Source organism: Salvelinus namaycush, unplaced genomic scaffold, assembly GCF_016432855.1.
Source record: "Salvelinus namaycush isolate Seneca unplaced genomic scaffold, SaNama_1.0 Scaffold1646, whole genome shotgun sequence".
NCBI lineage: Eukaryota > Metazoa > Chordata > Actinopteri > Salmoniformes > Salmonidae > Salvelinus > Salvelinus namaycush.
Genome location: NW_024058393.1, coordinates 31,034 through 52,608, shown reverse-complemented (window position 1 = coordinate 52,608; position 21,575 = coordinate 31,034). Strand labels below are relative to the sequence as shown.

At 41.3% G+C, this 21,575-nt stretch overlaps 1 protein-coding gene across 1 annotated transcript; it reads right to left on the bottom strand.

Moving 5' to 3' along the window:
• Positions 1-885: 885 nt before the first annotated feature.
• LOC120037230 (dynamin-1-like) lies at positions 886-15,763 on the bottom strand. Its single transcript, XM_038983406.1, has 4 exons — positions 15,269-15,763; positions 5,593-5,666; positions 3,434-3,583; positions 886-1,047 (listed from the first exon to the last, which is right to left on the bottom strand). The coding sequence occupies exons 1-4, from the start codon at positions 15,427-15,429 to the stop codon at positions 902-904; spliced, it is 531 nt and encodes a 176-aa protein (XP_038839334.1). The 5' UTR covers positions 15,430-15,763; the 3' UTR covers positions 886-901.
• Between the last annotated feature and the right edge of the window lie 5,812 nt (positions 15,764-21,575).

Here is a 21,575-nt window from a genome sequence, read left to right as displayed (position 1 = left end):
CCCCCTTTCCCTTTAACATATACTTAGTTACCCCCTTTCCCTTTAACATATACTTAGTTACCCCCTTTCCCTTTAACATATACTTAATTACCCCCTTTCCCTTTAACATATACTTAGTTACCCCCTTTCTCTTTAACATATACTTAGCTACCCCCTTTCCCTTTAACATATACTTAGTTACCCCCTTTCCCTTTAACATATACTTAGTTACCCCCTTTCCCTTTAACATATACTTAGTTACCCCCTTTCCCTTTAACATATACTTAGTTACCCCCTTTCTCTTTAACATATACTTAGTTACCCCCTTTCCCTTTAAGATATACTTAATCACCCCTTTTCCTTTAACATATACTTAGTTACCCCCTTTACCTTTAACATCTACTTAGTTACCCCCTTTCCCTTTAACATATACTTAGTTACTTGAACATGTACTTTGTTACTCTTTGGATATGAATTACACACAACATAGAAGATATACTATATTACTTTAATATTTAATGAGTAGGTGTGTCCAAACTTTTGACTGGTCCTGTATTTTCTGCATCAAAAACACAGGTGACCGACCGCCTGAAACATTCTAACCCAAAGTGAAGACATTTCAGGCTGAGGAGTGAGTTTCAATCACTCAATCCCCTTCTGTTATACACTGAATAGAGAATAGAGTGCCATCTGGTCAAAAGTAGTGCACTAATCTAGGGAATAGGGTGCCATCTGGTCAAAAGTAGTGCACTAATCTAGGGAATAGGGTGCCATCTGGTCAAAAGTAGTGCACTAATCTAGGGAATAGGGTGCCATCTGGTCAAAAGTAATGCACAATCTAGGGAATAGGGTGCCATTCTGGTCAAAAGTAATGCACCATCTAGGGAATAGGGTGCCATTCTGGTCAAAAGTAGTGCACTATCTAGGGAATAGGATGCCAGTTGGGACCGTAACCACAGTCTCTGACCTGCATCAGCATGTCTCTGATCTGGTGCTCGATGTCGACTGGCTGGTCTCCCACCGCTACCTTAGTCATCCCTGGTAGATCTATAAGAGTCAGGTTTAACACTGAGGAGGGAGGGATGGGAGGAGGGAGGGATGGGGAGGGAGGGGGAGAGAGGGGGAGGGAGGGGGAGAGAGGGAGGGAAGGAGGAGGGAGGGAGGGGGCAGAGGGAGGGGGAGGGAGAGAGAGGGAGATATTCAATTATTCAATTCAAATGGAAAATGTATTTGCTCATTGTACATCAATCTACAGAGAGGGAAGTTTACACTGTAACAGGGGTGTTCACAAAGGGCTGTTGATGGGCCTTGGGATGAGAGATATGTACCTAACCTGACCACGACTGTAGCAGAACATAGGATGTCATTGGAGATGTTGGTGGATAGAAAACCATGGGAAACTGGTAGGGAGTATCTGATAGACTCCTAGATATATCAGTGAACAATGGAAGCAATAGGAGATCAGGAACAGCAGAGTCAATGCAATAGCTATTCTCACGTCAGTCGCTGTAGGGACAGTAACATGGAACTAGACAATAGTAGCAGCATGGAACTAGACTATAGTAACAGTATGGAACTAGACTATAGTAACAACATGGAACTAGACTATAGTAACAGCATGGAACTAGACTATAGTAACAGTATGGAACTAGACTATAGTAACAACATGGAACTAGACTATAGTAACAGCATGGAACTAGACTATAGTAACAGTATGGAACTAGACTATAGTAACAGTATGGAACTAGACTATAGTAACAGCATGGAACTAGACTATAGTAACAACATGGAACTAGACTATAGTAACAACATGGAACTAGACTATAGTAACAGCATGGAACTAGACTATAGTAACAGCATGGAACTAGACTATAGTAACAGTATGGAACTAGACTATAGTAACAGTATGGAACTAGACTATAGTAACAGCATGGAACTAGACTATAGTAACAACATGGAACTAGACTATAGTAACAGTATGGAACTAGACTATAGTAACAGTATGGAACTAGACTATAGTAACAGCATGGAACTAGACTATAGTAACAGTATGGAACTAGACTATAGTAACAGCATGGAACTAGACTATAGTAACAGCATGGAACTAGACTATAGTAACAACATGGAACTAGACTATAGTAACAACATGGAACTAGACTATAGTAACAACATGGAACTAGACTATAGTAACAACATGGAACTAGACTATAGTAACAGTATGGAACTAGACTATAGTAACAGCATGGAACTAGACTATAGTAACAGTATGGAACTAGACTATAGTAACAGTATGGAACTAGACTATAGTAACAACATGGAACTAGACTATAGTAACAGTATGGAACTAGACTATAGTAACAGCATGGAACTAGACTATAGTAACAGCATGGAACTAGACTATAGTAACAACATGGAACTAGACTATAGTAACAGTATGGAACTAGACTATAGTAACAGTATGGAACTAGACTATAGTAACAACATGGAACTAGACTATAGTAACAACATGGAACTAGACTATAGTAACAGTATGGAACTAGACTATAGTAACAGTATGGAACTAGACTATAGTAACATGGAACTAGACTATAGTAACAACATGGAACTAGACTATAGTAACAGCATGGAACTAGACTATAGTAACAGCATGGAACTAGACTATAGTAACAGTATGGAACTAGACTATAGTAACAGTATGGAACTAGACTATAGTAACAGTATGGAACTAGACTATAGTAACAACATGGAACTAGACTATAGTAACAACATGGAACTAGACTATAGTAACAGTATGGAACTAGACTATAGTAACAGTATGGAACTAGACTATAGTAACAACATGGAACTAGACTATAGTAACAACATGGAACTAGACTATAGTAACAGCATGGAACTAGACTATAGTAACAGCATGGAACTAGACTATAGTAACAGCATGGAACTAGACTATAGTAACAGTATGGAACTAGACTATAGTAACAACATGGAACTAGACTATAGTAACAACATGGAACTAGACTATAGTAACAGCATGGAACTAGAAGGCATAGAGTCAGGCGAAGAGAGAGTGGGAATCGTCATGTCATCAAATTTAGTTTTTTTCTTTGCATATATAATTATGCATAGTTTAAGGCATTATTTATACTTGTTATGTTTTGTGTTTCTTTTGCTTTTCAAGTCTTGTGCAATCACTCTCTTAGGAACTAGTTGTCCATTAGTTTTTCACTCTGTTTATCAGAACCTAACAAAGCATAACTGCATTCAGGACTGTGTGCTTTGCATTTTCGTGTGTGCCTATGTTTGCATGCATCTGTGCTTGAACATATGTCTGTGAGTCTCTCTCTCTCGCTCTGTGTGTGTGTGTGTGTGTGTGTGTGTGTGTGTGTGTGTGTGTGTGTGTGTGTGTGTGTGTGTGTGTGTGTGTGTGTGTGTGTGTGTGTGTGTGTGTGTGTACCATTAGGGGAATATACTCGGAGGTTGATGGGAACAGCAGAGATTCCCTTATTGGACCCAGTGATGCGATCAGTCTCGGCCTCAATCTCCAAACGCACCTCATCAAAGTCCACAAACTTACGACCTTTACAATGAAGGAACTCAGCATACTCTGTAATTAAGGACAGAAGGATGGATGGAGAGAGAGGGAGAGACAGATGGATAGAGAGAGGGAGAGACAGAGGGACATAGAGACGAGGTTAGAGGGAGAGAGAAAACATCTGTAACTCACCACAAAAACGAAGCATGTCATGACTTGTTTGTGAGAGACTTCAGAAAGTATTCACACAACTTGACTTTTTCCACATTTTGTTGTGTTACAGCTGGAATTTAAAATGGATTAAATTCAGATTGTGTTACTGGCCTACACACAGTACACCATAATGTCAAATTTGAGTTATGTTTTTTGAATTTTTGACAAATTCATTAAAAATTTAAAGCTGAAATGTCTTGAGTCAATAAGTAATCAACCCCTGTGTTATGGCAAGTCTAAATAAGTTCAGGAGTAAAAATGTCATTAACATTTCACATAATACGTTGCATGGACTTACTCTGTGTGCAATAACAGTGTTTATCATGATTTTTGAATGGCTACCTCATCTCTGTACCCCACACATACAATTATCTGTAAGGTCCCTCAGTCGAGCAGTGAATTTCAAGCACAGATTTAACCACAAAGACCAGGGAGGTTTTCCAATGCCTCACAAAGAACGGCACCAATTGGTATATGGGTAAAAAAAAGCAAACATTGAATATCCCTTTGAGAAAGGTGAAGTTATTAATTACACTTTGGATAGTGTATCAATACACCCAGTCACCTCAAAGTCACATGCGTCCTTCCTAACTCAGTTGCTGGAGAGGAAGGAAACTGCTCAGGGTTTTTCACCATGAGGCCAATGGTGACTTTAAAACAGCTACAGAGTTTAATGGCTGTGATAGGAGAAAACTGAGGATGGATAGACAACATTGTAGTTACTCCACAATACTAACCTAAATGACAGAGTACAAAATACAAATATTCAAAATCATGCATCCTGTTTGCAATAAGGCACTAAAGTAAAACTGAAAAAATGTGGCAAAGAAATTCACTTTATGTCCTGAAATACAAAGTGTTATGTTTGGAGCAAATCTAACACAACACATCACTGAGTACCACTCATCATATGTTCAAGCATGGTGGTGGGTGCATCATGTTATGGGTATGCTTGTCATCGTCAAGGACTAGGGAGTTTTTTAGGATAAAAAGAAACGAAATAGAGCTGAGCACAGGCAAAATCCTAGAGGAAAACCTGGTTCAAACTGCTTTCCAACAGACACTGGGAGACAAATTCACCTTTCAGCAGGACAATAACCTAAAACACAAGGCCAAATATACAATGTACTTGCTTACCAAGACATCATTAAATGTTCCTGTCTGGCCTATTTACAGTTTTGACTTAAATCAACTTGAAACATCTATGGTAAGACTTGAAAGTGGTTGTCTAGCAATGATCAACAACCAACTTGACAGACCTTGATTATTACGGAAGCTATTTTGGTCAAGATGGGGGATTTTTAGACAGGGTCCATTCTAGAGTTCTAAGGGGATTTTTAGACAGGGTCCATTCTAGAGTTCTAAGGTGATTTTTAGACAGTGTCCATTCTAGAGTTCTAAGGTGATTTTTAGACAGGGTCCATTCTAGAGTTCTAAGGTGATTTTTAGACAGTGTCCATTCTAGAGTTCTAAGGTGATTTTTAGACAGTGTCCATTCTAGAGTTCTAAGGTGATTTTTAGACAGTGTCCATTCTAGAGTTCTAGGTGATTTTTAGACAGTGTCCATTCTAGAGTTCTAAGGTGATTTTTAGACAGCGTCCATTCTAGAGTTCTAAGGTGATTTTTGACAGTGTCCATTCTAGAGTTCTAAGGTGCATCCCTGTGTGTGTGTGTGTGTGTGTGTGTGTGTGTGTGTGTGTGTGTGTGTGTGTGTGTGTGTGTGTGTGTGTGTGTGTGTGTGCGTGAGTGTGCGTGCATCCCTGTGTGTGTGTGTGTGTGTGTGTGTGTGTGTGTGTGTGTGTGTGTGTGTGTGTGTGTGTGTGTGTGTGTGTGTGTGTGTGTGTGTGTGTGTGTGTGTGTGCATCCACCTGCTTGGTTGTTGACCAGTTGAAGGACGAGAGGTCTTCGGGTCACGATACCAGAGCCCCGGGGCAGAAAGTCCCTTGAAGAAAGACATATATAATTTAAAACACACACACACACAGTGAGACCACTCAGTGATTTCCATAACCTGTTCATTAGACTCTTAGAAAAAATAACCAAAAAGGGTTTTCCTACGGGGACAGCCGAAGAACCCTTTTGTTCTAAGAGTGTACACTGTTTTTAATGTAACATTGTGCTTTGGCACTATCATCAATACGTCATGCCAACAAAAGCTAATTGAAATTTAATTGAGAGAGAGGGAAAGAGAGAGAGATGGAAAAACAGTGAGAGAAAAGAGAGAGAGAGTGGGAGAGAGAGAGATACAGGGAGAGAACGAGAGGGGGAGATTGAGGGAGAGAGAGGAAGGGAAAGAGAGAGACTGAGAGAGATAGGTCATTTGACTCTCGATACGATGGAAATCAAATAATTTCCAGGTCAACGTCTTTGCATCAACCCAGGGCCCTGAAAGCATCTGTGTGTGTGCGTATGCGTGTGCGTGTGTGTGTGTTAAATCCAGGACAGTAAGGGGGAGGGGAATACGGACAGTCAAGTTTCTCCCAACCAACCACTATTGCACACACACACATAAAGTACATTAGGGCTGACCCCAATTAGTTGACTGGTCGATTGTTTGGTCGTCAGGCTGTTGGTTGACCAAGAGTGTTTGAGTCGAGCAGTAACAAATACATATATATTTGCGCCCATCTCAGGGCACTAATCCATTGCGGAAGGCTAGACTAAAAGCCTATGTATACTTGATCCGAAAATATGGTCAGAGGCTCCATATGGAGGGTGTGACGCAATTGCAGAGCCTCCAGAGGCAAGCAGAGGCCAAACGGCGCTCCCTACCGCTTCGCCATGCGCCTCCCAAATGTTGTGCCAATGCAGAGGGCTCTGTACAGCTCTACATTGACATGATTGGTTAGCTCACAGAGCATTGCACCTGTACGTAGCCCATCTGTAAATAGCCCATCCAAGTACCTCATCCCCATACTGTATTTATTTATTTATTTTGCTACTTTGCACCCCAGTATCTCTACTTGCACATTCATCTTCTGCACATCTATCACTCCAGTGTTTAATTTTTATATCGTAATTACCTCGCTATTTTATTGCCTTATCTTACCTCATTTGCACACACTGTATATATACTTTTTAGTCTTCTACTGTATTATTGACTGTATGTTTGTTTATTCCATGTGTAGGAGGCCGTAGGAGGGCAACAACCCAGCAGCAGGACCGCTACCTCCGCCTTTGTGCAAGGAGGAGCACTGCCAGAGCCCTGCAAAATGACCTCCAGCAGGCCACAAATGTGCATGTGTCTGCTCAAACGGTCAGAAACAGACTCCATGAGGGTGGTATGAGGGCCCGACGTCCACAGGTGGGGGTTGTGCTTACAGCCCGACACCGTGCAGGACGTTTGGCATTTGCAAGAGAACACCAAGATTGGCAAATTCGCCACTGGCGCCCTGTGCTCTTCACAGATGAAAGCAGGTTCACACGCACATGTGACAGACGTGACAGAGTCTGGAGACGCCGTGGAGAACGTTCTGCTGCCTGCAACATCCTCCAGCATGACCGGTTTGGCGGTGGGTCAGTCATGGTGTGGGGTGGCATTTCTTTGGGGGGCCGCACAGCCCTCCATGTGCTCGCCAGAGGTAGCCTGACTGCCATTAGGTACCGAGATGAGATCTTCAGACCCCTTGTGAGACCATATGCTGGTGCGGTTGGCCCTGGGTTCTTTCTAATGCAAGACAATGCTAGACCTCATGTGGCTGGAGTGTGTCAGCAGTTCCTGCAAGAGGAAGGCATTGATGCTATGGACTGGCCCGCCCGTTCCCCAGACCTGAATCCAATTGAGCACATCTGGGACAACATGTCTCGCTCCATCCACCATCCGTTGCACCACAGACTGTCCAGGAGTTGGCGGATGCTTTAGTCCAGGTCTGGGAGGAGATCCCTCAGGAGACCATCCGCCACCTCATCAGGAGCATGCCCAGGCGTTGTAGGGAGGTCATACAGGCACGTGGAGGCCACACACACTACTGAGCCTCATTTGGACTTGTTTTAAGGACATTACATCAAAGTTGGATCAGCCTGTAGTGTGGTTTTCCACTTTAATTTTGAGTGTGACTCCAAATCCAGACCTCCATGGGTTGATAAATTTGATTTCCATTGATAATTTTTGTGTGATTTTGTAGTCAGCACATTCAAATATGTAAAGAAAAAAGTTTTTAATAAGAATGTTTCATTCATTCAGATCTAGGATGTGTTATTTTAGTGTTCCCTTTATTTTTTTGAGCAGTGTATATATCACCAGGAGTAAATTTACTGTTAATTGCTATCATTTCTAATCTACAATGTTTGCTACTTTGGTTACGGTCATTTCTGTTAATGTATTCAATATAAAACATTTTATCAGGAGATGTTCTACCTGCAGGCTGCAATGTTTTTATTTGTTGGCTTTATGTAGTCTTTCTTTACATAGTTGGCAATGGCAATAGAAGTTACTTTTTAGGTTTGTATCATGTTCATTTAGATTTGGATAGAATGTTGATGAACCACATGACAAGGATGTAGAGACATGAAGACCTTATTACAAATGAAACTGTTCCATGAAAACCATAACTGGCGCGCAGATCGGTAGAAATGGTCAGATAAATTGGTATTCCACATGAGAAAGGTGTTCAGGGGAGTAAAGTCAGAATCTGGGAAAGGTGTCAACGTCAGGAGAGTAAAGTCAGAATCTGGGAAAGGTGGCAACGTCAGGAGAGTAAAGTCAGAATCTGGGAAAGGTGGCAACGTCAGGAGAGTAAAGTCAGAATCTGGGAAAGGTGGCAACGTCAGGAGAGTAAAGTCAGAATCTGGGAAAGGTGGAAACGTCAGGAGAGTAAAGTCAGAATCTGGGAAAGGTGGAAACGTCAGGAGAGTAAAGTCAGAATCTGGGAAAGCCAGCAGGAGCTGGAGGAGAATAGATGACTTTCAGGCAACCAAGATTTTTTTTAGTAGGGGACAGCCCTAACAACCATACATACACACATACACACACACATACATACTGTATACACATACTGTACATATACACACACACACATAGATATAGATATATACATACATACATACATACATACATACATACATACATACATACATACATACATACATACATACATACATACATACATACACACCACAGTCCACCAGAGATGACATCACAGCTTATGACATCACTAATGACCTCTCCACCCAGCCACCCCATCAATGCCCCTACTGTCTATCTCTCTGAGAAACACACACACACAGGAGCACAGCCACACATACAGACTAACACACAGGATGGATGGGGCATGAGAGGGACAGAAAATGTGTTATCTTTCATACAAAGTGATACACTATGGACCCTATTCCCTTTATAGTGCACTAAGTAATATCCTATGGACCCTATTCCCCCTATAGAGCACTAAGTAATACCCCATGGACCCTATTCCCTTTATAGCACTATGGAGCCTATTCCCTTTATAAGTAGTGCACTATGGACCCTATTCCCTTTATACGTAGTGCACTAAGTTATACACTATGGAGCCTATTCCCTTTATAGAGCACTAAGTAATACACTATGGAGCCTATTCCCTTTATAGAGCACTAAGTAATACACTATGGACCCTATTCCCTTTATTGTGCACTAAGTAATACCCTATGGACCCTATTCCCTTTATAGAGCACTAAGTAATACACTATGGACCCTATTCCCTTTATAGAGCACTAAGTAATACACTATGGACCCTGTTCCCTTTATATAGCACTAAGTAATACACTATGGACCCTATTTCCTTTATAAGTAGTGCACTAAGTAATACACTAATACACTATGGACCCTATTCCCTTGATAAGTAGTGCGCTAAGTAATACACTACGGACCCTATTCCCTTTATATAGCACTAAGTAATACACTATGGACCCTATTCCATTTATAGAGCACTAAGTAATACACTATGGACCCTATTCCATTTATATAGCACTAAGTAATACACTAGGGACCCTATTCCCTTTACAGTGCACTAAGTAATACACTATGGAGCCTATTCCCTTTATAGAGCACTAAGTAATACACTAGGGACCCTATTCCCTTTACAGTGCACTAAGTAATACACTATGGAGCCTAGTCCCTTTATAGAGCACTAAGTAATACACTATGGACCCTATTCCCTTTATAGAGCACTAAGTAATACACTATGGACCCTATTCCCTTTATAGAGCACTAAGTAATACACTATGAACACTATTCCCTTTATAAGTAGAGCACTAAGTAATACAGTATGGACCCTATTCCATTTATATAGCACTAAGTAATACCCCATGGACCCTATTCCCTTTATAGTGCACTAAGTAATACACTATGGACCCTATTCCCTCTATAGAGCACTAAGTAATACACTATGGACCCTATTCCCTTTATAGAGCACTGAGTAATACACTATGGACCCTATTCCCTTTATAGAGCACTAAGTAATACACTATGGACCCTATTCCCTCTATAGAGCACTAAGTAATACACTATGGACCCTATTCCCTTTATAAGTAGTGCACTAAGTAATACACTATGGACCCTATTCCCTTTATAGAGCACTAAAAAATACACTATGGACCCTATTCCCTTTATAAGTAGTGCACTAAGTAATACACTAATACACTATGGACCCTATTCCCTTTATAAGTAGTGTACTAAGTAATACACTAATACACTATGGACCCTATTCCCTTTATAGAGCACTAAGTAATACACTATGGAGCCTATTCCCTTTATAGAGCACTAAGTAATACACTATGGACCCTATTCCCTTTATAAGTATTGCACTAAGTAATACACTAATACACTATGGACCCTATTCCCTTTATAAGTAGTGTACTAAGTAATACACTAATACACTATGGACCCTATTCCCTTTATAGAGCACTAAGTAATACACTATGGAGCCTATTCCCTTTATAAGTAGTGCACTAAGTAATACACTATGGACCCTATTCCCTTTATAGAGCACTAAGTAATACACTACGGACCCTATTCCCTTTATAAGTAGTGCACTAAGTAATACACTAATACACTATGGAGCCTATTCCCTTTATAAGTAGTGCACTAAGTAATACACTAATACACTATGGACCCTATTCCCTTTATAAGTAGTGCACTATGGATCCTATTTCCTTTATAGAGCACTAAGTAATACACTATGGACCCTATTCCCTTTATAGAGCACTAAGTAATACACTATGGACCCTATTCCTTTTATAGAGCACTAAGTAATACACTACGGAGCCTATTCCCTTTATAAGTAGTGCACTAAGTAATACACTAATACACCATGGACCCTATTCCCTTTATAGAGCACTAAGTAATAAACTATGGACCCTATTCCCTTTATAGAGCACTAAGTAATACACTATGGACCCTATTCCCTTTATTGTGCACTAAGTAATACACTATGGACCCTATTCCCTTTATAGTGCACTAAGTAATACACTATGGAGCCTATTCCCTTTATAAGTAGTGCACTAAGTAATACACTATGGACCCTATTCCCTTTATAGAGCACTAAGTAATACACTACGGACCCTATTCCCTTTATAAGTAGTGCACTAAGTAATACACTAATACACTATGGAGCCTATTCCCTTTATAAGTAGTGCACTAAGTAATACACTAATACACTATGGACCCTATTCCCTTTATAAGTAGTGCACTATGGATCCTATTTCCTTTATAGAGCACTAAGTAATACACTATGGACCCTATTCCCTTTATAGAGCACTAAGTAATACACTATGGACCCTATTCCTTTTATAGAGCACTAAGTAATACACTATGGAGCCTATTCCCTTTATAAGTAGTGCACTAAGTAATACACTAATACACCATGGACCCTATTCCCTTTATAGAGCACTAAGTAATAAACTATGGACCCTATTCCCTTTATAGAGCACTAAGTAATACACTATGGACCCTATTCCCTTTATAGTGCACTAAGTAATACACTATGGACCCTATTCCCTTTATAGTGCACTAAGTAATACACTATGGACCCTATTCCCTTTATAGAGCACTAAGTAATATCCTATGGACCCTATTCCCTTTACAATGCACTAAGTAATACACTACGGACCCTATTCCCTCTATAGAGCACTAAGTAATACACTATGGACCCTATTCCCTTTACAGTGCACTAAGTAATACACTATGGAGCCTATTCCCTTTATAAGTAGTGCACTAAGTAATACACTATGGACCCTATTCCCTTTATAGAGCACTAAGTAATACACTATGGACCCTATTCCCTTTATAAGTAGTGCACTAAGTAATACACTAATACACTATGGACCCTATTCCCTTTACAGTGCACTAAGTAATACACTAAGGACCCTATTCCCTTTATAGAGCACTAAGTAATACACTATGGACCCTATTCCTTTTATAGAGCACTAAGTAATACACTATGGAGCCTATTCCCTTTATAAGTAGTGCACTAAGTAATACACTAATACACCATGGACCCTATTCCCTTTATAGTGCACTAAGTAATACACTATGGACCCTATTCTCTTTATAGAGCACTAAGTAATACACTATGGACCCTATTCCCTTTATAGAGCACTAAGTAATACACTATGGACCCTATTCCCTTTATAGAGCACTAAGTAATACACTATGGACCCTATTCCTTTTATAGAGCACTAAGTAATACACTATGGACCCTATTCCTTTTATAGAGCACTAAGTAATATCCTATGGACCCTATTCCCTTTATACGTAGTGCACTAAGTTATACACTATGGACCCTATTCCTTTTATAGAGCACTAAGTAATACACTATGGACCCTATTCCCTTTATAAGTAGTGCACTAAGTAATACACTATGGACCCTATTCCTTTTATAGAGCACTAAGTAATACACTATGGACCCTATTCCCTTTATAGAGCACTAAGTAATACACTATGGACCCTATTCCCTTTATAAGTAGTGCACTAAGTAATACACTAATACACTATGGACCCTATTCCCTTTACAGTGCACTAAGTAATACACTATGGACCCTATTCCCTTTATAGAGCACTAAGTAATACACTATGGACCCTATTCCTTTTATAGAGCACTAAGTAATACACTATGGAGCCTATTCCCTTTATAAGTAGTGCACTAAGTAATACACTAATACACCATGGACCCTATTCCCTTTATAGTGCACTAAGTAATACACTATGGACCCTATTCTCTTTATAGAGCACTAAGTAATACACTATGGACCCTATTCCCTTTATAGAGCACTAAGTAATACACTATGGACCCTATTCCCTTTATAGAGCACTAAGTAATACACTATGGACCCTATTCCTTTTATAGAGCACTAAGTAATACACTGTGGAGCCTATTCCCTTTATAGAGCACTAAGTAATACACTATGGACCCTATTCCCTTTATAGAGCACTAAGTAATACACTATGGACCCTATTCCCTTTATAAGTAGTGCACTATGGACCCTATTTCCTTCATAAGTAGTGCACTATGGACCCTATTTACTTTATAAGTAGTGCACTATGGACCCTATTTCCTTCATAAGTAGTGCACTATGGACCCTATTCCCTTCATAAGTAGTGCACTATGGACCCTATTCCCTTCATAAGTAGTGCACTATGGACCCTATTCCCTTCATAAGTAGTGCACTATGGACCCTATTCCCTTCATAAGTAATACACTATGGACCCTATTCCCTTCATAAGTAGTGCACTAAGTAATACACTATGTGGTGAATAAGGTTCCGCTCTATGAAGCTAACACACAGACCCAATTATATACAGACCAATCTATTGAACATATACACTATGTGTAACCCTAACACACAGACCCAATTATATACAGACCAATCTATTGAACATATACACTATGTGAAACCCTAACACACAGACCCAATTATATACAGACCAATCTATTGAACATATACACTATGTGTAACACTAACACACAGACCCAATTATATACAGACCAATCTATTGAACATATACACTATGTGAAACCCTAACACACAGACCCAATTATATACAGACCAATCTATTGAACATATACACTATGTGTAACCCTAACACACAGACCCAATTATACAGACCAATCTATTGAATATTATGTCATGTTAGGCTATAAACTACAACACCAGTCTACACACACACACACTGACACACACACTGGCACACAAACAGAAACATACACACAAGAACACACGCACGTGTGTACGCGCGCACACACACACACACACACACACACACACACACACACACACACACACACACACACACACACACACACACACACACACACACACACACACACACACACACACACACAGGATCCATGTTAAAGTTCGATAGGATAAAGGCATTATAACAGACAGACATACTGTGGGTCTATGAGCTTATTACTGTGTGTGTGTGTGTGTGTGTGTGTGTGTGTGTGTGTGTGTGTGTGTGTGTGTGTGTGTGTGTGTGTGATGGGATTTTTATGAATAATGACTAAATTATGTGTACATTTGACTTAAAATTATAACTAAACAGAATACCACTATGTTACTGTTTGGATGTATGAATCTTATTATAATCATAATGCTGAATATAATGTGTGAAATTATAATCAAGAATTGGAACAAGGACTGTCTGTTCCTTGTTAGAAACGAATGGAGTCATCATCAGACTGGAATGCTGTGCTCTTTACAGGAAATTCTGTCTCTACCCAGGGAGGGGGGAGACCTTGGGTTGGTTATAGATTGTTTAATTAACAGGTGGCGGACAACGATAGAAGGCTGTGAAACTGTATTGCCATTGTATCCGAGAGGAGGAAGGACATTTTAAAACCTATGTCGTCATTATTATTATATAACCTGATGTAAATTGTATTATGGTCAGTACTCTCGAGAATAAACGCGATTGATTGATTGATTTTGAGACTGGTTTCTGTCCATTTAATGCTGATAAGTATCTTACAAATTCTTATGTATGGGCAGAGTGTTTTAATTGAATTGGTTGCTAACATATAGGAATTTAATTCATTTAACAGTGTGTGTGTGTGTGTGGGGGGGGGGGGGGGGGGGGGGGGTGAGAGAGAGAGAGACTCTCTATCAGTCTCTTCCCCCCCTTTCTCAAACCTCCACTATCTCTCCCCCCACCCTACCCCACGCCCTTTATCCCTGTATTTTGACAGCTAGTTGCGCAAAGTGCGTAAACTTTATTCGTGAATAAACCCGCTCATCAGAACTGGAAAAAAGACGTGACAACTCGTAGACCCGATGTTGCTTCGTTGGCTACTTTTACGCCATGCAAGGTACGGTATAAATAGCATATAACTTGCACTACAAACTTTATGTAAAAAGCCCCAAAGCTCCGCCAGCATGCATCCAACCCTTCACTTTATATAGGTTGACTATCCACCGAAGTCGTACATATATGTGTATTGTATTTCTATACTCAACCCATAACCCGTTACCCAGCTCTGGTCCAGAGCGTTAGTGCGCGTTCTCTCTTTCACTCATAAATGTATGAACGCGTAGTAACGTCAAGGACCAGAGCTAACCATTACTACTCACCTTCCAACGAAATTCTCCAGAACGGAGCTTTTCCCGGCGCTCTGCCCTCCGACCACGGCGATTTGTGGCAGGTCCAGGTTGCAGCTCTGGCCGATGCAGCTGAAGGCGTCCTGGAGCTTGTTGATGAGGGGAATAAGGTCTTCCATACCCCGGTTCCCCATGGTTGCTCTTCTCTCCGGCGGGCTCAACTCAGGATTCTCGGAGAGACAGGGAGAGAGAGACAGGGAGAGAGAGAGAGAGAGAGAGAGAGAGAGAGATGGGTCGGATCTTTGCGCTCTCTCACTTGCGAACCTGGATTTTCCTTTCACGGAAAAAGCGTAAAAGTCAAGTCGACTGTGATTGTTGTCAGATTTGGGTTAGGCTCAGTAACTAGATTCTAAACAACAGGGCTACAGTGACGCGCTATTTAAATGAATAGAAAAGACGGAAAAGAAAACTACAGTGATAAAACTTCAGTCAGTCATCATCCGGTCAGGCGACACGCAGACTCTGCTCCCAGACCGTGGCTCCGCCTGTCATCCACTTACACCTCTTCTCATTGGTCATCACAATGTCTGTCAACGTATAGGAGGATCCTACTGTATGATTGGTTTTCGTGCGTTGTGAAAATGGACGTTAGACACGCCTCCGTGGACCCGGCAATGTCCTGCTATCCCCTTCTCCCCGCCCCTTCTCAAAAGTTTAAAGCGTCTTTCTCTCCTTTGCATCCTCTCATTGTCTCCTTTTATTTGACTTTCAACTACACTGATCTGAAAGAGCTGAATAGGTGAAACACCAGTTCGTGTCAAAGCTTCATTTCTCTTGAGATAATTAGACGTAAACAGGAGTGTTGTGTTTAGATGCAAACCAGTCACATGTTATTGGTCACATACACATGGTTGGCAGATGTTATTGCGAGTGCAGCGAAATGCTTGTTCAATCACAAACAAATGTGAATAACTAGATCTATTGATACAGTAGCTTACTATTGATATGCAGCATTGATATTTTTTATATATTATAACTTTATTTAACTAGGCAAGTCAGTTAAGAACAAATTCTTATTTTCAATGACGGCCTAGGAACAGCGGGTTAACTGCCTTCTTCAGGGGCAGAATGACAGATTTTTACCTTGTCAACTCGGGGATTCAAACTTGCAACCTTTCGTTTACTAGTCCAATGCTCTAACCACTAGACTACCTGCCGCCCCAAATATAAATATATACAGCATTGTTATAAAGCATTGCTATAAAGCATCGTTATACAGCATTGTTATAAAGAACTATTATACAGCATTGTTATAAAGCATTGATATAAAGCATCATTATACAGCATTGTTATAAAGCATCGTTATACAGCATCGATATAAAGCATCGTTATACAGCATCGTTATAAAGCATCGTTATAAAGCATCGTTATACAGCATCGTTATACAGCATCGTTATGAAGCATTGCTATACAGCATCGTTATAAAGCATTGTTATAAAGCATTGTAATAAAGCATTGTTATAAAGCATCGTTATACAGCATTGTTATAAAGCATCGTTATACAGCATCGTTATACAGCATCGTTATACAGCATCGTTATAAAGCATCGTTATAAAGCATCGTTATAAAGCATTGTTATAAAGCATTGTAATAAAGCATTGTTATAAAGCATTGTTATAAAGCATCGTAATAAAGCATTGTTATAAAGCATTGTTATACAGCATTGTTATAAAGCATTGTTATAAAGCATTGTTATACAGCATTGTTATACAGCATTGTTATAAAGCATTGTTATAAAGCATTGTTATAAAGAACTATTATACAGCATTGTTATGAAGCATTGTTATACAGCATTGTTATACAGCATTGTTATAAAGAACTATTATACAGCATTGTTATAAAGCATTGATATAAAGCATCGTTATACAGCATTGTTATAAAGCATCGTTATACAGCATCGATATAAAGCATCGTTATACAGCATCGTTATAAAGCATCGTTATAAAGCATTGTTATAAAGCATTGTAATAAAGCATTGTTATAAAGCATTGTTATAAAGCATTGTTATAAAGCATTGCTATACAGCATCGTTTTACAGCATTGATATAAAGTCAATCACTGATGTAAGGAGAATAATGTCTCCTATTCAAAGGTAAAGGCCTTTTCCGGTACAACCCTCTAAACAGAACAGAGAAGGGAGTACAGGTACAGGAATATAATCAGGAATCTCCCCACGACCACAATGGGATTATTTAACACACACAGTAATATTTACTAACCATAGATTTGATCAACCACAATCACTTTCTTTACAAAAATACAATGTCTTTTATAGCAGCCTACACAACCTGGTCTCAGAGCATTTCGTATTATTCTGTATGTAAATCTGGGTTAGGGGAAGGGTTAGCTAACATGCTAAGTAGTTACAAAGTAGCTAAAAAAAAGTAGTAAGTAGTTGAACAGTTGCTAATTAGTTTTAAAATGCTAAAGTTGGTCGTGCTGAAATTCTAACTCGCAACCTTGGAGTTGCTAAATGTTCGCCTTATACGCCCACCTATCCACCCTGACCAATTACCCTCCTTTCTTTTTTCTCTTAAATAACGATCTGTATTATGTAACTATACCAAACGTAACATGGAAAGTCTTGGATTTACTTACAGAATAATATGAAATGCTCTGAGACCAGGTTGGCCTACAGCACAGAACAGAAAATACAGTCACAAGAATCTAATCATTAAAGCTGCAATATGTAACTTTTTGGTGGGCGACCTGACCAAATTCATCTAGAAATGTGAGTTATAGATCTGTCGTTCTCATCGAAAGCAAGTCTAAGACGCGGTAGATCTGTTCTATGTGCACTATTTCTATGCTTCCCATTCTTAAGTTTTGTTTTTGCGTCTTTTACTTTCGGTTTTGTGCAAAAGCTTTAAACAGCTAAATATACTATATTTTTGGTTATGGAAAATATATTTCACAGCGGTTCAGATGGTACAATGATTCTCTGCACTATATTGCTTATTTTGTCACATAAACTGAAATTAGGTGAACTATTTAAGCAATAAGGCCAGAGGAGGTGTGGTATATGACCAATATAGCATGGCCAAGGGCTGTTCTTTTGACCGACGCATTGCGGAGTGCCTGGACACAGCCCTTAGCCGTGGTATATTGGCCAAATATCACAAACCCCGAGGTGCCTTATTGCTATTATAAGCTGGTTACCAATGTAATTAGAGCAGTAAAAATAAATGTTTTGTCATACTCGTGATATACAGTCTGATATACCACGGCTGTCAGCCAATCAGCACTCAGGGCTGGAACCACCCAGTGTATAATAGAATTTTAGCAACCAGGCAATTTCTGCATAGTGTCTATTTGCATTTCTGAACTCACAATGTCCATATCTGAAGTCATGATCACTGTCAACAACATTTATCTGTTACAATGTCCATATCTGAAGTCATGATCACTGTCAACAACATTTATCTGTTACAATGTCCATATCTGAAGTCATGATCACTGTCAACAACATTTATCTGTTACAATGTCCATATCTGAAGTTATGATCACTGTCAACAACATTTATCTGTTACAATATCCATATCTGAAGTCATGATCACTGTCAACAACATTTATCTGTTACAATGTCCATATCTGAAGTAATGATCACTGTCAACAACACCCTATCATGTCACATGATTGGGTTAGAACAGGAGTGTGACTGTTTCCATGGATACCCAGGTGTTCCTCCAGGACACAGGAGACTACTCTACCTGGCTCAGGGACACTGAAGAGCCCTCATTCCAAACCCTAAACCCTGGGTAGAGGGGCTCAGTGAATGTGGTCCTGAATGTGTACAAGGGAGTCATTGTGTCAGAGTAGACCTCGTAGAAGGACAGAATGCCAGCTGGCCAGTAAAAGACACTCCTACTCTGGGGGGTGGAGGGGAGGAGGACAGGCCTTTCTGGGGTTTAGGAGGGTTGATGAGGGGCAGAGCAGGTATACGAGTCACTTCAATATTGTGGCGAGCAGTGTAACGATGCCCAGAGCAGTCCAGACACCAAGTATGTGGACACCTGCTCATCCAACATCTCATTCCAAAATCATGAGCATTAATATGACTCCTGAGGTGCTGATCTGTTGCACCCTCTATAACCACCGGGATTATTATTATTTGACCCTGCTGGTCATCTATGAATATTTGAACATTTTGGCAATGTACTGTTATAATCTCCACCCGGCACAGCCAGAAGGGGACCGGCCACCCCTCAGAACCTAGTTCCTCTCTAGGTTTCTTCCTAGGTTCCTGCCTTTCTAGGGAGTTTTTCCTAGCCACTGTGCTTCTACATCTGCATTGCTTGCTGTTTGGGGTTTTAGGCTGGGTTTCTGTACAATGGGCAACCTGGGCAGCTCTAGCAGGTCAGAGATTTGACAAACTGTCTTGTTGTAAAGGTGGCATCCTATGACGGTGCCACGTTGAAAGTCACTGAGCTCTTCAGTAAGGCCATTCCACTGCCAATATTTGTCTATGGTGATTGCATGGATGTGTGCTCGATATTATACACAGACAGCAATGGGTGTGGCTGAAATAGCCGAATCCACTCATTTTGAAGGGGTGTTCACATACTTTTGTATACATAGTGTCTATATAATAGTGTTTATGAAAGGAAGATTCTTCCTTGTCTGGTGACAGAAGTTAGCATTTCTCTGTGTTGTGGTGTCAGTTTGACTTTGTATTGTCTCTGAGAGAACAAGAAAGAACTGAGCAACACATTTGAAAAAGTAGGAAAGCACAACTGGCTGGGATTGTGCCAGGAGACAGCGAGCGAGAGAGAGAGAGTGGCAGTGGAAGAAAAGAGAGAGAGAGAGAGAGAGAGAGAGAGAGAGAGAGAGAGAGAGAGAGAGAGAGAGAGAGAGAGAGAGAACTGCAGCAGGCAAGACCCAACCTGTAGTAATCAGGAATATTTTTTTCTACATCTGTCAGGTCTCTCCAAAAGGAGATGTGGGTGTGGAGTCAGGCGCAGAAAAAAGCAAGTTTCCGAAAAGGGCGTTTAATTAACAAGGTCCAAAGAACAGGAAAAACAGGACTACAACAGTAGCCTAAAACACCTGTACAACAGAACCTAAAAAACGCAACCCAAACTGAGTGACATCAAACGAAACAATCCCGCACAAAACCCGGAAGAAATGGCGAGATTTAAATAACCCTCCTAATTACCCAAATAGAAACCAGGTGACACACAAGACAGACATAACCAAAGAAAAGGGAAAAGGATCGGTGGCAGCTAGTAGATTTGCGACGACGAACGCCGAGCGCCGCCCAAACAGGGAGAGGAGCCACCTTCGGTGGAAGTCGTGACAGTACCCCCCCCTGACGCGCGGCTCCCGCAGTGCGCCGACGCCGGCCTCGAGGACGACCCGGAGGGCGAGGGGCAGGGCAATCAGGATGGAGGCGGTGGAACTCACCCAGCAGAGATGGGTCCAAGATGTCCCCCACCGGCACCCAGCACCTCTCCTCCGGACCGTACCCCTCCCAATCCACGAGGTACTGCAGGCCCCACACCCGACGTCTAGAGTCCAGGATGGAACGTACAGTGTACGCCGGACCCCCCTCGATGTTCAGGGGGACGGAGGGACCTCCCGCACCTCAACGTCCTGTAGTGGACCAGCTACCACCGGCCTGAGGAGAGACACATGAAACGAGGGGTTAATGCGATAGTAAGGGGGAGCTGTAACCTATAACACACCTTGTTTATTCTCCTCAGGACTTTAAATGGCCCCACAAACCGCGAGCCCAGCTTCCGGCAGGGCAAACGGAGGGGCAGGTTTCGGGTCGAGAGCCAGACCCTGTCCCCCGGTGCAAACATGGGGGCCTCACTACGGTGGCGGTCAGCGCTCACCTTCTGTCGCCCACCAGCCCGTTTCAGGGATTCCTGAACGGCTCTCCAGGTCTTCTTTGAGCGCTGCACCCAATCCTCCACCGCAGGAGCATCGGTCTGACTCTGATGCCACGGGACCAGGACCGGCTGATAGCCCAACACGCACTGAAACGGCGACAGGTCCGTGGAGGAGTGGCGAAGTGAATTCTGGGCCATCTCGGCCCATGGGACAAACCTCGCCCACTCTCCAGGCCAGTCCTGGCAATACGACCGCAGAAACCTGCCCACATCCTGGTTCACTCTCTCCACCTGCCCATTACTCTTGGGGTGAAAACCAGAGGTCAGGCTGATCCAGACGCTCCATGAACGCCCTCCAAACCCGGGAAGTGAACTGGGGACCCCGATCAGAAACTATGTCCTCAGGCACCCCGTAGTGCCAGAAGACGTGTGTAAACAGGGCCTCC

Excerpts from the sequence above, each read along its gene's own strand:
- LOC120037230 (XM_038983406.1), bottom strand. The coding sequence starts at position 15,429 with ATGGGGAACCGGGGTATGGAAGACCTTATTCCCCTCATCAACAAGCTC. Across the intron at positions 5,667-15,268 it reads CTGGAGAATTTCGTTGGAAG|GGACTTTCTGCCCCGGGGCT; the intron begins GTGAGTAGTAAT and ends TCTTTCTTCAAG. Across the intron at positions 3,584-5,592 it reads ACTGGTCAACAACCAAGCAG|AGTATGCTGAGTTCCTTCAT; the intron begins GTGGATGCACAC and ends CCTTAATTACAG.